Below are 17,370 nucleotides of genomic sequence, written 5' to 3'. Positions count from 1 at the left end.
ACATGATATAAAAAATTTACACTTGTATTCTTATTATTTTGGATTAAAAAAAAAAAGAGAGAGAGAAAAAAAGATCCATATAAGACTCCTAAAATTGATAACTTGAAATTAAAAAGTAAAAAAATAAATCCCTATTCGACGTAGGAAGTAGCAACTTCCTAAAATTGATAATGTTAAATTACAAAGTAAATAGCAAAAAATAAAAAATAAAAAATAAAAAATAAAAAATAAAAGTAAAAAAATAATAACTAAAATTATTGAATTATCGGTTTTTATTATCTTATATTTTGATTCTCATTTTTGGGTTTTATGAAGTGAAGGTGTTGGGTTTAGGTACGTTCAGAGGAAGATGAAGAAAGATGTTCCCTTTCGTCTTTTTCTCTCTTCTACTTATTTTATTTTATTTTTTTATTTTTATGAGAATACAATGAATTTTTTTTTCTCTCTTTATCTTGATTAGACAAGAAAATTTTTTAATTGGGGTTATTTTTTTCTTCCAAATTACTAAGAATAGTAATATAATTAAATATAAATTATGAATAAGTAACATAAAATCTAAGGGCTAGTTTTGGAGTTTTTGGCAAATGCCACGTCATCATTTAACTAATGGAACCTAACAGTAAAGGGAGCATAAGTAATCACAAGCAAAGTTCAAGATTGGAATAGTGATTTTAAAAGTATAAATGATAATATAGTTATTAAGCTATAATATAAGAGGACAATAGTAATTATCCCTTCAATTTTATTTATATCTTTGTAACTTATATATTTGTTTGCGGCTATTTAACAGTTCTAAAATTCTACCTCCAAAAAATTTTGAGTATGCAAAACACCTGTAAGCATATCACAATAATTCACATTCTACTCAAATCAAATTAGTATTAATTGAAGTTTGGAGAAATAGATCATTGAGAGTGTTTAGCAGCCATCCCTGAAAGCTAGCCAACACCAAACAGACCAAGAAGCATCATGATTATCCTTGAGACCTTGAGAGAACAAAATAAACCAGTAAGCAACTGGGAACCAGGTGAAGGCTATAAAGAATCAGTTCGCCAACCCAAATCCTTTAGGACTAAGAATGAGAAAAACAAATGCCAAAGATGATTCAACCTCAGTATAAGCAAAACCTCTCAGTTGAGCAATGGTTTCCAAAACTAGCAAACCATCATAAAAAGGTCTCCAAAGGAAACTCTTGAATTAAGGAAGACTATTCAGCCTCGTGAAAATTTTCCAGCATTACTTAAGACTTAAGAGGCCCAAAGCGACCTGATGGATTGAAAAGAAAAAAAAAAAAAAAAAAAAAGGCAGCTTTCTTGGTAGAAATTAGAAAAACAACCCTCTTCCTGGAGAGCAGCAAACTCCTCCAACAATCCGGCGAATCAGAAATCTGTATCTTAGAAATGGAATCAACAGAATGAGGAGGCAACATTCTACCCATAGAATCAATATTCCAGAATCATTAGAAAGAAGATCAGTCACCACAGCTGATGGATTCCCAACAGCAAAGTCCATAGGCAACATATCAAATATTCAATTACAGAAGAGAAATCTTACACTTTTCTCAAGAAGTTGCCTCAGTATCAGCATATGCTTCGCATTGTATCTTAGCACACCCTTGAACACAATACTGTGTTATCGGAGTCTACTCAAACTTACACTAATATTCAATAATAGATATACAATTGCCAACGGTGAGATAGTTTAGCAGTTAAAAGCCCAATCTCTCATGGAGAGGTCCTAGGTTCGCACCCATCAGGTGGCACCTATATTAGTAATATTCCTCCCTAATATAAACTCGCCGACTACCAAAAAAAGTAAAAGATATACAATCAATATCTCGTCCCTAGATTATACTAGAGGAACACATATACTACATCAGAATGGAAATTTAAGAAAACTAAATCTTCCGTGAACTGTAATAGAATAAAATTCTGACTGTTGAATGTAAAGTGCTTAAGTGTCACAAATATTGAGTTTTCAAAACTCATTTTGTATTCTCTTCCTTGCTGTTTTGACTTTTGACATCAACCTCACAGCACAAGGGCCATGGACCCAACATGTTTCTCCATCCATGTCCATGTCTCTCCAATTTTGGCCAGTTTAAGCCATCCGGTTCCCCATCTGACCAACTGAAGAAATCTGCTACATTTGGCTTTGGCTGCCCAGGTTTTCTGAACAAGAGCTTCCAGAATTTCAATCTCCATCTGTGGCTGTAAAAATCAGTTTGTCGAATAACCAAATTCTCAATAGCATCTTTTCCTTTCAAAGAAAACCCAAACCAATCAAAGCCTTCGAAATAGTGAAGGTAGATTACTTCTCCTTTCTTAGGAGACTCAAAGCAGTCACAAATGAGCAGCGAATGATGAAACCGAGCTATTTTGTCATTTTGCTTTATAGAAACAGAAATCTCACAACGTGTGTTTAATGAATAATAATAATTCGGTTGTAATCCCTCAAAAACAATGCACAGAACTAATCCGTTATAACATCTCCCACCATCAGCAGTCAAGGAATAACTAAATTCTTCTGTCCTCTCAACGATAAGTGATCCCTGCAAACCAGAAGAAAGGAGCCTCACATAATTCTTCATCACATCATTATCATCATCAAATTAATACTCAAACTTGTAGTTGGGAAATCCAGAAAATTAGATAGGGAAAAGGACCAACCTGGCCAAATACCCTCCATGAAGGATGTGTCAAGCGGTTGCATGATGTTGCATCCAAAATTTCGAAGGATTTTGATCCCTCAATTCCTTGAATTGGTCCAAGCTCAAAGCAGTGGCTAAGATTTAGTCTCCTCAAAATTTTCATCCCAGACAAATCTGGCAAACTTACTAATGAATAGCAATTGCTAGCATCTAATTCTTCAAGTATTCCTAGCAGTCCAAGGCCGCTGGGCAATTCCTCAATTTTTGTGACATCTCTCAATTTGAGCTTGACCAAAGCCTTTAGATTGCCAATGGTGATAGGTAACTCCTCTAGTGAGTCACAATATTCAAGATTAAGGCTTTTGAGTCGACTCAGTTCTCCGATGGATTCATCTAACCTACACAATTTCCGGCAGTATCCAAGGTCTAATTTCTCCAAGCAAGGAAACCATTGAAAGGATGGGAAGTGCGATAGATCTTCACAATTGCTAAGATTTAAAACCCTCAAATTATGGAACTGTTGTCAAACAAAGAAAAATGTAAGTAACATGCAATCAAACCTAAAACATTCAACGAATCAGAAAAGAAGTAGCCAAATGCCATGTACCTTATTTCCTTCTCCTCTAGGACTGGTAATCCAAGTTTGTTTAATCATGCTAAATGAGAGGTCGAGATGAATCAGTCTCTTATGGAAAAAGTTGGTTGGCAGAAAATCCCAAGAACATTTAGTCCATTTGAACCATCTTAGTGCATTAGGAAGCCGCCAAAAGTCTGCGAAGGAACTTTCTTGATCGGCCCTTTTTCTGGTTTCTGGTAAACCATTGACGTTGAGGAGTCTTAGCTTGTGCATCATTTCAAAATGTTCACTTGTTAATGTAATCGGCAAGCCACTGGGAAGGACGATTCCTTCAATTTCATCAGTTTTCTGCAATACGAAGTAATCCAAATAAATTGACGTTAATGGTGGACACTAAAAAAAAAAAACCTCTGCTGAAGAAAAAATGATAAGAGAAAAGAAAGGTAGAGATACACAACTTCTTAGGCCTTACCTTCTTTTCTTCTAGTACTTCCAAGATCTCATCATGAGACCACAACCTGCTACGCTTGCTTGGCTCTCTCAAATATTCTTTTGAGACAATTTCCTTTCCCATGCATTGAACCTGATCATGCATCCTTAAGCAGCACTTGCCAGACTCATCATATTCGAACCTCAAAAGAGACCTCTGAATTAGTCTTGCTAGTGCTGATTTATGATGAAAACCACAAGCTTCCCAAATCGAAGTTACAATTTCTTTCTCCCAACCAACGAAGAAGCATGCAGAATCAAGAAATATGGTTTTTTGACATTCATTTTCTAGATTATCATAGCTTATCCTCAGCTTTTCGTGGATCTCTTTAAGAGCACATTCTCTTAATTGTTTTATGGTACATTCCCAATCTTTTTTGTCTCTTACATTAGATAGACAGGAACCCAACACCTCTAGAGTTAGGGGCAACCCTCCTAAATACCTTGCCACAATATGAGAAAACTCCATATACTCTTCCAAAGGTTTGTTATGCTGAAATGCATGCAAACTAAAGAGTTGAAGTGATTGACCATCATCCAATTCCATAGGCCAATAAATGTTATCTTTATCTATTTTAGCCACATTTAGAATCTTCTCATCTCTTGTTGTTATTATGACTGTACTTCCTTGACCAAGCCAATTCAAATCTAGAGCAAAAGCATTGAGTTGGGAATCATGATCCACATCATCAAGAATAAGAAGAACATTCTCTCCATTGAGCCTTCTTTTTATTATTTGTTTTCCATGATCAACACTCAATATGTCATCATTAACTTTTTTTGAAAATCTACGAATAAGTTTCTTTTGCAAGGAAACTAATCCACAAACACTCGATGCTTCTTCTCTGACGTTTGCAAGAAAGATGCTCTGATGAAAGTTTTTAGAGATGCAATTATAGAATGCCTTTGCAATAGTTGTTTTCCCAATGCCACCTATGCCACATATGCCAATATATTGAACATCTTTGTTCCTAGCATTTAATAAAGATAGTAGATCATTTACTCGGGAACCTAATCCAATACGGTATTGTGTATCAATGAAGGGAATGTTGGTTTTCTCACTCAAAGCCCTCTCAACAACAAGCTCAACTAGCTTTGATTCATTCTTGCAATTATTGAGAAAATGAAGATTATGAGTAGAAACATTGCAACATTCATCCCTACATAATTAAAAGGGAAATTTTCAGCGTCACCCCCTGAGTTACCCCTTAGTATTAATGCCTCCCCCTGAGTTATTCACTTTATCATATAAACCCCCTATTACTAACACCCTTGGTCTTAGTTAGTTTTATACTTACCTATTTTCAATATTAACCCCCACATCCTAAGTTAAAAGTACTATTCATGATGCATATCTCCCAAACTTTGTGAGGATTTACAATTAGGGGAATAAGTATTCACAGACGGTAGAGGGAGACCCAAAAAAAATCGAGGTTATTCCCGTCCTTTTGAAATATTTAACTTGCTTACATCAATATTCAACTGTGAATTTCCTAACAACAAGGGATGTTTTTAAATTTTTTTTACCTTATAGGGGGTCCACTTCAGAGGATGGCATTAATTTTAGATGATAACTCAAGGAACGGTGATAAAAAAAATAAAAAAAAAAATCCCTAATTAAAAGCTAGTCAAAGATATATATATACACAAATCAATCAAGGTCACAATAGCAGGTCGTGCGTCTCACATTTTCAATAGAATGGAATGAATCTAATTTCTCCTAGGCATTAAGGTTGTGAAGAAAGCGCTAAAACAACTCAACTCAAGAGAAAAATCTAATTTCTCCTATTTTCTTCTTTTTCCACGAAGATTTGAGCTCAACAATGAAATCTTCATTTAGAAGGTTGCATGCTATATCAAAGCGGGAGCTTCTCGTCCTACCCCGAAGTGGAGGTGAAGGGGTTTCAAATTCGAAAGTATCACCCTACTTGCCCATAATCAAGGTCTCTCATGATCATTGAAGGAGAAGAAAGCCCCAAAGTCTCATTTGGACGAGAGGAAAACTGAGATGGGCTAGGCCTAAGACCAATAGAAGGGAGAGAGGTAGGGCAGACCAAGAAGTGGGCTAGAGGAAATAAGATGAGGGATGGGTTGGGGGTTTAGGTGGTTTAAAGAGTTCAATGGGATATGTGGGCTTGGGTTGGTGAGATGGCTAATGGGTGGGCCACAAGAGATAGGGGGTAAAAGGGAGAGAAGAGAAGGAAACGAGAGAGGATACGACACTAAACATGTGGAAGTGAGGGGGGCCCACATAAGGGCAAGATGGGAAAAATGGAAGAGGAGTAAATAAGAGGAGAAGTAGTATTCGTTTGGGGTGATTGCAATGATAGAGAGGGAAGAGGGGTAGGGGGCTCATGTTGAGGTACTGAAAAACCTCGAGTGTTAGGGGAGTTGGGATCATGAATTGGGCAAGTTGCAGAGGTAGGGGGGACTACAATCGTAGTAATAGGAGCTGGAAAAGGAAGGGGTGCAAGAGATTGGGTTAGCAAGGGAGGTATAGATGAATTGTGGTCAGAATCAACCGAAAGGCCGATAGGGTCATAATAGGAGGCTAGGGGAGCAAAGTGATTTTTGGGGAGGTTGGATTAGAGGGGTTTACTAGTGAGACCAATGAGTGGATACGGGAGAATTTTTGCGATCGCCTGTAAGAGGTGGATTCTTCGACAGGGGATGAGTCACACTGGAGAGGATCGATAGGGGGAGCATGGATATGCTTGAAGGGTGCTAGGGTGATGTTCTTCTCACAAAAGAGTGATGGACAAACAATTTGTAGGTGGGGCCATGGGGAGGCTTCCCATTCATACAAGATTTCTTTGTGTGGAACGGAAGCTGGATTCTTCCTCCTTGATGAGGATTGAGAAAGGAAGATGCATTTCAATAGAGTCCTCCATACATGGTCTCACAAAGGACAAGCGATCATTTTGCATTGTTCAGACATTAGAAAAGAGACGTGTTCCCACAGTGGAGCCGACCTTGCTAAGCCCCTCTTCACACTAGTAATGGGGACACAGTCCTAGGAAGGAGACTTAAAGATGGATAGAGGGGTGGTCTTCTATGGTGAGAGTAAACTCTTGGTCCCACTGTCGGAGGAACAGTGGTTGACGCCCAACCCTCCAAGGCATATCCTTGAGAGCCCTGCGTAGATCACCATCTTTTGAGAACTTGAGAAAATCCATGGTGGAGCGAGAAAGACTCCATTGATCCATTGGGTTTCCATTGCTTGGATAGAGAGGAGCTGACAATGTGGAGTGGAGGACAGGATCTAAGGAAATGCCCCACAAGGCACTTGCTTTAGTGATGAGCTTCATCATCAAGGGTTCCTGTAGGACAGAAGGTTGAGGCTTGCCATCAACCAAGATGGGGGGAATCAATTGCGGGGGGAATCAATCTCAGGGATAATCCATTTGAGGGGGATTGAGTAGTAGAAGGGAAGAGGGAAGTCCATGGAAGGGTGGGGACAAACAACGGTGGTTGGCAAGGTAGGATCTACTGGAGGTAGAAGGGTGGAGGGATTCATTCCTCACACCATGCAAATACCAAAGGATTTTTGTCCTCTTATTTCTTCATCATTTTTCAGATTGTATGTAAGTTAGTTGATCGTAAGCAATATTTGCTTATACCATTGACGTTCCAATTTGCGTTGTATTTGAGTAAACTAACCCTGGCAAAGTGTTAATTTGCCTTAAAATAGGTTGTATAACAAAAATCATGTGAAAAATATAAAAAAACCTATTGATCCCTAGCACAAACTTGCACCAGGTTTTTGAGGTTTTAGTCATCTTAAGGTGGTCAAAACTTCGAGATGAAATGAAATTTTCAACTATGCTTGCTACAAGACTTTATTCTTTTTGTTTTCTTTTCTTCTTTTTTTTTTTTTTTTTTGGGGGGGGGGGGGGGGTAACATACAAGCCTACAACTCTATGTCTCGACAATCTCCTCTTCCCATGTGAGCATTCCTTCCCTTGCATTATCAAGAAAGTCGTATATTGCAGCATTAATTGGACTTCTAAAAGGCACCTCACTTTGCAATCAGGCCCATCTCGATAAACAATCTTATGTTTATGGATGATGTTATGGTCTTTTGTGCTGCAAATCAAGCAAATTACTACACAATATATCAACTATAGGAAGCTTATGAGGCAATTTTAGGATGCATATGAATATAGCAAAATCAGCAATCCTCTTCATTAAGGGCACATCATCGTCACTCAGGGTTGTAATTTCCCCATTGTTGAATATTAAAGAAGTATAATCCCACTGCATCTACTAGGGGTCTTCTTAAATTTTGGTAGATCAAGAAGAGAGGTCTTTGATTATATTAGAGAAAGATTATAGGCAAAGATCTCAGGTTGGCAAGACAAACTTCAATCCGCTGCAGACAGAGAACATTCATTAAGGTAGTAGCTATAGCAACTCAAAGAATGGGAAATTTACTGTAAAATGTACTTAATACACAATCCTCCATGGGTTCATCATTTAAGTGTAGCTACTCCATCATCATCAGCACCAAACCCATATTGGAGAGAAATTTGGCAAATGCCCATCCAACCAAAACTGAAAGGTTTTCTTATGGAGAATTGGACATGAGGCACTGGTCCTCAACAAAGGCCTACACTCTAGAACTGTGACTCCCTCTCCTATGTCTCCTCTATGCTTTATGCACAATGAAAGATAGGGCAAGGACATGCTCTGAATTCTTTATGAACATGCAAGACTATGTTGGAAACTCTCCCATGAGGGTTGACGTGGATGATATCCAAGTAATAGACATACAACATGGCTAGTTTTTATCTATTCAAAAGTACAAAGATGTTGCACCAAGGAAGGAGATTGATACCATCTTGGGCAATATGTTATCACAAACAAAGAAATCAAGAAATGATGTACACTACAATGGTAACCATCACTTTCTTGATGCTACTCTTGCAGCAAATAGATTTAACATGGCCGTAGCATGCTAATACACTGGCAGCCCAAAGAAGCACCACGTAACCCAGACCCACATGTTTTGGTAACTAAGGGCTACATTAACTGCGATTTGGGAGAGCATTTCGTCATAGTAAAATGCTTTATCACACAGGGAACAACATCTGATCAGCCAAAGCAATGGAACTCGAGGCCTTTAGGGATAGCATATTTTTGTCGCATCCAAACTGCAACTGAAGCCCTAGTGCGTCCACTCTCTGAATGCCTAGAAGCTATCAAGATCCTAAAAAAGCTCCCCAACTCTAGTGATCGAGCTGCTGTGAAGAAAGCTGAGCTATACTGAATCTTTGCAAGACACTTGAATTTTCTATACATTTTGCGTTATGTACATAGATCCCAAAACATGCTTGCTGATTACCTAGTTGTTGGAGTCTTCAGGCTCAATACCCTGGTTCTTAGGAACTTCTTTGATATTCTACTAGATCTTAACAAGCTTGCTTGTAGCCCACATGGAAATTGAGATGGAGGGCAGATTAAAGCACCAAATTTAACGTTTTTTTTTCATTTTATCGATTTAATTCCTATTTACTATTCCAGCAACTATGTAATAGAAAAGCACCTCTTTTGGATCGAAGAGAAATATGCAAGACTTTTATCTTAAAAACACAGAAACAGCAATATATATATGGTATGTGAATTATGAAATCTATTTGACTTCTCTTTGAAAAGGAAAAAAAAAAAATGAAATGAGACTTACCCATTTTCGACTTCACTGAGTACCCATCCCTTCAATTTCCCTATCTCTGTCAAAGCGTCCCTCCAAGCTTGTACCACAGACCGCCCATATGTCCTCGCATGATTATCAAATGCTTCTTGGAAGCTTCCGGTCTGATGTCGAACATCATTAGGATCAACATCCAAGAACACTGGCAGAACAACCTGATTGTTGGATTTGTGGCATTCCAATATCTTAACCAGTTCCATCAAGCACCATTTGCTATCAGCATAGCTTTTAGAAAAAATAGGAATAGAGATTGTGGACTTTTGTATTGCACTGAGAAGTGTTGACCCAATCTCTTCACCTTCCCACAGTTTGTAGCTATCAATAAAGACACGGATCCGTTCTCTTGTCAGAGTACGGTGAAGGTGGCCAGTGAAGGTTTTACGAGTGTCTTCACCCGTGAAGTTGAGAAACACGTCGTATAAGGTGGGGGAGGAGGAATCCTTGGCCATTCCTGCCATGAAGTTGAAGTTGCAGTCACAGTAGCAGAGAAGATGTACAGAGGCCTCTCTGCACGCTGGAGTATATGGAAAGTCTTGGTCACCAAGTCAACTTCCAAGAAATGCCTTCCACTACTCGTGGTACATACACGGTTACACGTTATGTGAAATAAAATAAATCCAAACAATTGGTTAGAGGTTGAGACTTCAAAACAAAAGTGGGATTATCTTCATTAAAATGGAGGATGAGATTCACTTTGTTCCATTAATATGAAAGAAACATGTTAGGCATCTTCTTACCTTTACTCTGAAAATATATGAAAATTATGTATTTAATATCACCAATTAAATGACATATAGATAATTAAATTCAAGTATGATATGTAATAAATGAATCATCTAAATTATTTCTTTAATGATTTAATGGTGAGAAATGTGTTCCAACCAATTCACCATCAATAAAGATTTCTTTTTCACATTTGGATTGATTTCTATTGACTTTACTCTTAGGCTGCGTTTGTTTGCTGGAATAAAGGTGGGGTGGGAAAAAAGGGGTGGAAAAATTCTTGAAAAAAATGTAAATTTTTCATTTTTCCCTTAAATCCCAAAATGATAGATTGTTTGGTTGAATCAAGGAAGCTTGTCTAGTGATGTGGCAGCCCAACTTTCTCACCCCAACCCATTTTAAAACCTCACATATTTGGAAGAACTTTGTGGAAAAGTTGAAAAAAGTAAAAAGTAAGACCCATCATTATCACTTTTCCACAAAACCCTTTCTTTTCCTTTCATTTCTTTCTCCCTTACCCCACTACACATAGGACCCACATATTTTTTTCCCCACCACTTTTTTCCCACCCCACCTTTGCAAACAAACGCAGCCTTAGAGTCTAAGGCTTTACTTTCTCAAGAAGAGGGTGAAGAGACCATAGGATATTCCTAAAGATTCAGATCCTCTCTGTCCGACAATACCCTACCCTCCATCCTATCCATTCAACCGTCGGACGGGTGATGTGTGAATTGGTTTAATTGCAACCGTTATATAGAGACAAATCACATATTTTTGTAAACCAACAATGTCGTTTTAGTCATTTCTAAAGGGATTGATTCCATTTCAGTCTTTCTAATCAATGGCGCAAATAGATCCTTCTTTAATTGATGGGGATACTCAGCCTAATCTTAGGATCAAGGTTCTCAAGATCCATCATTGCCTGCCCAAATGAAATGAAGTTTTGCAAAATATTTTCCTTCACTCAATGCATAAAATGGTAATTTCAAATTCAAAGTTAACAAGAAAAATAACAGTGGGTACTCACTTGTAATATTCGAAGTTCACCAGATTGGACAAAATGAAATATTGATCACTTAAGTGAACAAATAAGAGTTTAAGCTCAACTTAAGTGGACAAAATGAAAAAAACTCAAAAAAAAATCAATGCCAAAAAGAGACTAAACAACTCTTTATGGTATTTCAATCTTAATTTTTATAAAAACAAAGTTAGGTCCTAGCCAAGCTTCCTTTTTAAGGTGAAAATGGTCTGGCAATGAATCAAAAGTTTAGAGCTATATGCCATACTATTGTTATCAGATTAATTGTGTTTGGAAAATTTTGAAATTATACAATTAAAGAGTTGATCCATTAACAATGACCAACACTTCTTAATGAAGAGTTCAGGATTGAATTCTCCTTGATTGTACATGTAACAACCTCATCCTATATACATATATAAAATTACTAGTTACAAAAGAAAACTTAAGAATTATTTATTTTAGACATTGGATCCACATTATTGTTTTTTTTCTTCTATTAAACGGTTCAGTGCCTGATTGATATATTAAAAAGCTTTATTAGTCATTGCGTTCAAATTCTGTTAAGCCGCCGGACTGATTGATGTAATCCTGCAAAAAAGAGTTAGACATGGTCAGACTGTGGAGTCGGAAGGCTACCTCCAAAGCTTAAGTCAGTAACTGGACTGTCACAAAAGGCTCTGGCTACTTGCAGAGCAAAATAATAATGAATGTGTAGTTGGAAAACGATTCAGATACTTGGGAGGTTGTACATTATTGGTTTATATAGATTTTACCTTTAACTTCGACTGTTGAATGAATTTTTGATCTCTTTTGGTGGCCGTTCGATTTTAAGATTTTACCTTAGATATTCGGGGCCGTAATCCTTTCACCGCTTTGCTAGTAGAGAGCTTTAAGATCAAGTTCTCATACCGCAAAGTTTGGGGAAACCATAACGGATAGTTAACTAGAAGATGGCGCCTTTATGATTAATTCATTAAGTCTTGATAGGCCCTAGTCATGGTTCGACCGAGCCTGATAAGATAATCCCGGTCCGACGGGTTCGGTGCAATTTATATCGAGTCATTGATCAACTTAAATCAATTTTCCGATCAAAAGAGTGTATTACCCATATATAAAATAAAATAGGAAACGATCTCGCGTTCTTCCACACACACACACAGAAAAAAGCTTGCAAATGGGGAGAAATTCAAGGATGAATCAGATGTATTTGTCCAAGTTCCAAATGACTTTGTGGTTGGCGCCAATAACCTCATGGTTCATGCCTCGTGACATTCCGAAATTCTCAACCATCAGCAGCAACTCCAATGCCGATGCATTTCCATCGCCTTCCATCTCCCATTTCCCTCCTCCCCAGTCGCCATAGCTCGCCCTTCTATGTACCCTTGTAGGGCATTCCACAGACCAATCTTCCTCTCACTCTCTCTCTCTCTGTGCTTTGAAGAATTAACAATGGCAGATGATGATAATTCAGCTAAGTCCTTTCCCCCAACGCTTCCGCTTTCTTTCCTCGCCTCTCTCTGTTTTACGACCAACAAAGCCCAACCATGTCCGTTTTCCTTTCTTCTTTCCTTTTCCACTCCATTCTCCTTCTCCTTGGAGTTGCAACCCTACCCATCTCCGATTCTCTTCCACAACTCCAACCCATTTCCATCCCGAGTAGCAGAGCCAGATTTAACGATAGTTGCGGCCAGTTTCAGCAACTTCCATTCCCCTTCCACTTGAACATCTCTCTGGGCACAAACTTCGACCCCTTCCGTCTCTCCTGCTTCAATTCCACTTCCCTGTTCCTCACTATAGCTTCTAAGACCTACCTGGTCCTCGATTTTTTCTCTGACGGTCTTCTCATAGATCTTCCCACTGATTCCTCTTGTCGTCGCTACTCCGATTTGAACTCCTTTGATTTCCAGGGGAATGCGTTCTACGGCTTATCGGTTGATAATGTGATTGGTTTATACGATTGTGACGATTCCTCGGTGTGCAGAGCTGATTGTGAAAAAATTTCGTTGCCAGGGTGTGACCAGGACGCCAAAGTTAACAGCACCACTAGTAGTCCTTCGTCTTGCTGCTACCCACTTTCTGATCACAGCGTCTGGGAAATCGGGGATGGATTCTCTGTGTTTTCAGAGTTTGGTTGCAGGGGTTTTTCCAGTTGGGCTGTTTCTCGTGGGGTGAATTTGGGGAAGCGTGGGATCAAATTGGAATGGGCTATCCCTATGAATTCTTCTGAGCAACTCTGCTCAAGCAACGCATTCCCTGTCAATGCTACGACGGTTGGAGGTGGAATTAGATGTATGTGCCAAAACGGGTTCGCCGGAGATGGATTTGCAGCGGGAGTTGGATGCCTAAATTGTAAGTTACTATGGTCTCCCCCAGTATAATGTTGTGTCTTCTTTGATTCCATAATGAATTCAAAAGATAACGAAAAACCAATATTATGGAGCACCTATTCTGTTCTAAGAACTCAAGCTGAACCAGCTAGCACCAGCAACATTATACCTAGAGTTTGAATTTATAAAATTCATTCCAGAATATGAATTCTGGTTGTATCTGATGCAGCGTAAAAGTTGCTCCACCATGACCAAGAAGGTCATTGGTTTAAGACTCTAGAAACAGCCTTTCCGTGAACCCTGGGTATAATGTAAATTTTTTTTTTTTTTTTTTTTTTTTTTTTGGTACAAGGAAGTTTTTTTTATATATAGGGGAGGGATATTACATATACCATTCACGAAGAGGTGTCGTTCATTACTCATTACCAACTGACCAAACCTGTAAATGGTCTTTGTAATTCACTACAATTCACTGTAATACACTGCTAAGATTGTAACACCTGACATTTTATTATCCAACGATCACAATTAAAACCCTATCAAAAGCTATCTCTGGACAATAAAATGCCAGGTTTCACAATCCTAGCAGTGTATTACAGGGAATTGTAAGAAAGTGGATTATATAGGATGTGAATCCGGGTACATGCTAGTTAGGTTGTTTATAGAAGCTTCCCGTTTTGTTTATCATGGTCTATGAATAGTACAGTTATCCGTTTATTATTATTGAATGCAATCATTTACCATCTACATTCTATCATATATGTTGCTTTCACAAGCTGACAATTGAATGGCAAAAGTAGGCATCTCAAAGATGTTGGTGATAGATTCACTGGAGTTTCTCATCCAAATAATTAAGATGTTTCATGGAGTAGGCATTGTAGGTATGTTTTCCAGCAACTTATGGTGTTCGGTGTCCTTATTTCTTGAAGATGGAAGATAGGTGAAAATAGTCACAATTCGGTGAAGGGAGGACCGAATGATGTTAGTCCTTAGATTAATCACACAATCCAGTCATTTGGGTAAAGTTACATATTGTTGGTGCAAATTTTGCCCTGATCGTACAAACTTGATTTGAACTAGTTGAATCCTTTCTGCTTGCAAACAATTTGAAGAGGACCGTTGGAAATGGAGCCGATCAGTTGGATCGGTGTTCCGTCTCCGACGAGGCAAGAAGCGATCAGTTGGATCGGTGTTCCGTCTCCGACGAGGCAAGAAGTAGGGTTTTCAGAGCTCTCTAACTGATCGGCGGTTTTCAGAGCTCTCTAAGCGATCGGCGCGCTGGGGAGGGGGGGGTGGGGGGCGGGAGGGGGGGGGGGGGGGGGGGGGGAGGGGGGGCGTGGGGGGTTACCTCTCATGAGCATCTTGGCCCTATTTATAGGCTTTTTACATTGCCCTTTATCACTGACGACCGTCGGATGGAAAGTATAGATCAGATGGCTATGATTATGCCTTTGTTTAACTTTCGAGTGGACCTTTAACAGATTTTAAGAAATCAGAACGAAAATCCCACTCTAACAAATGATCAAATATCAGTATTGATCGATATTCCAGAGGGGATCGTACCTTGGGAGCTGGAATTGAAGGGGGCACATCCCATGTTAACTTGGATCGTTTCCTAGAGCGTTTACTCATGTTCAAACGAAGAAGCTCTGGGATCCATTGATTCTCCACCAAACCTCAATTCGCAGGATATGTTGGAAATCAATCGCATAAATAAATTACAGAATTAAGTTATGAATGGAAGAAAATTGTTGCAGAAATCTAATCGAAAGTTGAAAATCCTAAAATCGAAATCCCATATTGGATCTTGGGTTCTAAGAGGAAGAGTTATTAAGGTGAGGACCACACCATCATTTTCTATTACCTAACTCGGGTGAGACGAACCATGGTCAAGCCTGTGACCTGAACGGCTAAACCTAACAATCGAGCAATCAAGTGGGGGCAGGTGGTTCTTTTGTAAATTTGAAAAAAATGAAATGAAGTTTTGCAAAATATTTTCCTTAACTCCATGCATAAAATGGTAATTTCAAATTCAAAGTTAACAAGAAAAATAACAGTGGGTACTCACTTGTAATATTCAAAGTTCACCAAATTTGACAAAATGAAATATTGCTCGCTTAAGTGAACAAATAAGAGTTTAAGCCAAACTTAAGTGAACAATATGAAAACAACTCAAAAAAAATCATGCCAAAAAGAGCCTAAGCAACTCTTTATGGTATTTCAATCTTAATTTTTACAAAAACAGATTTAGTTCCTGGCCAAGCTTCCTTTTTAAGGTGAAAATGGACTATGGCATTGATTCAAAAGTTTAGAGCTATATACCATACTATTGTTATCAAATTAATTGTGTTTGGAAAATTTTGGAATTATACAACCAAAGAATTGATCCATTAACAATGACCAACACTTCTTAATGAAGAGTTCATGATTGAATTCTCCCTGGTTGTACATGTAACAACCTCATCCTAAATACATATATAAAAAGGTAATTTTCATCTGGACCCCATGAGGTTTGGTCCATGTCATTTTTAGTCCAAATAAATGGATATTTTGCATCTGCCTTACCTGAGCTATCCAATAAGATCAATTAAGGACAAATTGTAATTTTTGTGACGATAATACCCTCATGTCTATTCTACCCGTAAGATTTGCATCATGGCTTTATAGTTAAATCCAACGGTGAAAATCAAAAGAGTGGGGTATTTGCATCTTCCATGTTCTCTGGTGCAGGAGAAGATCTCGACGGCAGAATCCCACCGTAGAGTCTGACGATTCAGGGGGACCTCATACAACGACGACCACCACCGCCGTTGCCACAGCCGCCGCCAATAGTAGCTGCTCTTATAAGGAGCAAGTATACTTCTTCTGCTGGAAAAAACAGTTCCATATTGAGCCCACGACAACTCCAACAACTTCCATGGCCGAGCAGGAAGAAAATGATAATCCATTAATAAAATTTGCTGAGAGGTATAGCCAACGATATACCAAGGAGGTTCAAAGGGGTTGAGGTAAGGCTTCCAGAGGAGGAAACCCTGTGGCAGCCCCTGTGTGATTGTAAAGTTGCAGTAGCATTGTTTGTTTGCTCTCCGTCAAGTAACAATGCCCAAACCCTAGAGCCTCCCCAGTCGCTTTCCCTTTCTTCTCCCTTCCGTGCAACAATTTTCTGGAAATTTCCTAACCCTAGAAAATCTGAAACCTTGTTGTCCCCTCACTTGAATTCAAATTCAGAGAACCAGAGAACGAGACTCGAGAATACCCTAGTAATGGCATGTTCTGTACAAGCAATCAAGGCTTCTATTCACCATCAAAGAAGAGGACAAAGAGGATTTGGAGTCAAAGAAATCTTCTTCGGCAGAGAGGAACCCAACACCATCAACAAGAAGAGGGTTTCTCTTGGGGAGTGTTTTGAGATTAGCCGTCGGTGGAGATGGTCTTAGTCACAATCGATGTGGAGAATCTACAGACGAAAGAGAGTACTCTGTTTATGACGCCTTGTGCTTTACCTTCTTCCTGCACTCCCCTCTCCCTCTCTGTCTCTCCTTCTCCTCCTCACGTCGCCGAATAAAATAAGACAAAATCTTCCGTCATTGTCGGCGTAGAAGTTCATGGCGAATGAATGGTAGGTTCGGGCCAGCTTGTCCCAAGGCTCTTTTTATATAATTAATATAGAAGGGCCTCGAGGGGATTCAAATTCTGACCTCCTATGTGGAAGCATTGGGCTTTGTCAACTGAGCCACCCCTTGGGGTTCACATTATTATTTTTTCTTCTATTAAATGGTTAAGTGCCGAATTGATATATTAAAAAGCTTTATTAGTCCTTGATCACCTTAAATCAATTTTCCGGTCTTAAGAGTGTATTACCCATATATAAAA

General features: G+C 38.7%; 1 protein-coding gene and 2 pseudogenes across 1 annotated transcript; 1 reads left to right on the top strand and 2 right to left on the bottom strand.

The window, feature by feature from the left end:
* Nucleotides 1-1,583: 1,583 nt before the first annotated feature.
* Nucleotides 1,584-4,919, bottom strand: LOC149003901 (disease resistance protein RUN1-like). Its single transcript, XM_089169189.1, has 4 exons — nt 3,700-4,919; nt 3,258-3,575; nt 2,670-3,167; nt 1,584-2,551 (listed from the first exon to the last, which is right to left on the bottom strand). Exons 1-4 carry the CDS (start codon nt 4,261-4,263, stop codon nt 1,985-1,987), a joined length of 1,947 nt encoding a protein of 648 aa, XP_089025315.1. The 5' UTR covers nt 4,264-4,919; the 3' UTR covers nt 1,584-1,984.
* Nucleotides 4,920-9,395: 4,476 nt separating this feature from the next.
* Nucleotides 9,396-9,875, bottom strand: LOC149003900 (toll/interleukin-1 receptor-like protein pseudogene; annotated as a pseudogene).
* Nucleotides 9,876-12,490: 2,615 nt separating this feature from the next.
* LOC149003899 (probably inactive receptor-like protein kinase At2g46850 pseudogene) lies at nt 12,491-13,548 on the top strand (annotated as a pseudogene).
* Nucleotides 13,549-17,370: the final 3,822 nt, after the last annotated feature.

The sequence above is a fragment of the Hakea prostrata genome, chromosome 9 (assembly GCF_041222555.1).
Source record: "Hakea prostrata isolate BN-2017 chromosome 9, UWA_Hpros_2, whole genome shotgun sequence".
In the NCBI taxonomy this organism is placed as follows: Eukaryota; Viridiplantae; Streptophyta; class Magnoliopsida; order Proteales; family Proteaceae; genus Hakea; species Hakea prostrata.
Note: the sequence above shows the minus strand (reverse complement) of the source record. Positions and strands in the feature narration are given on the sequence as shown.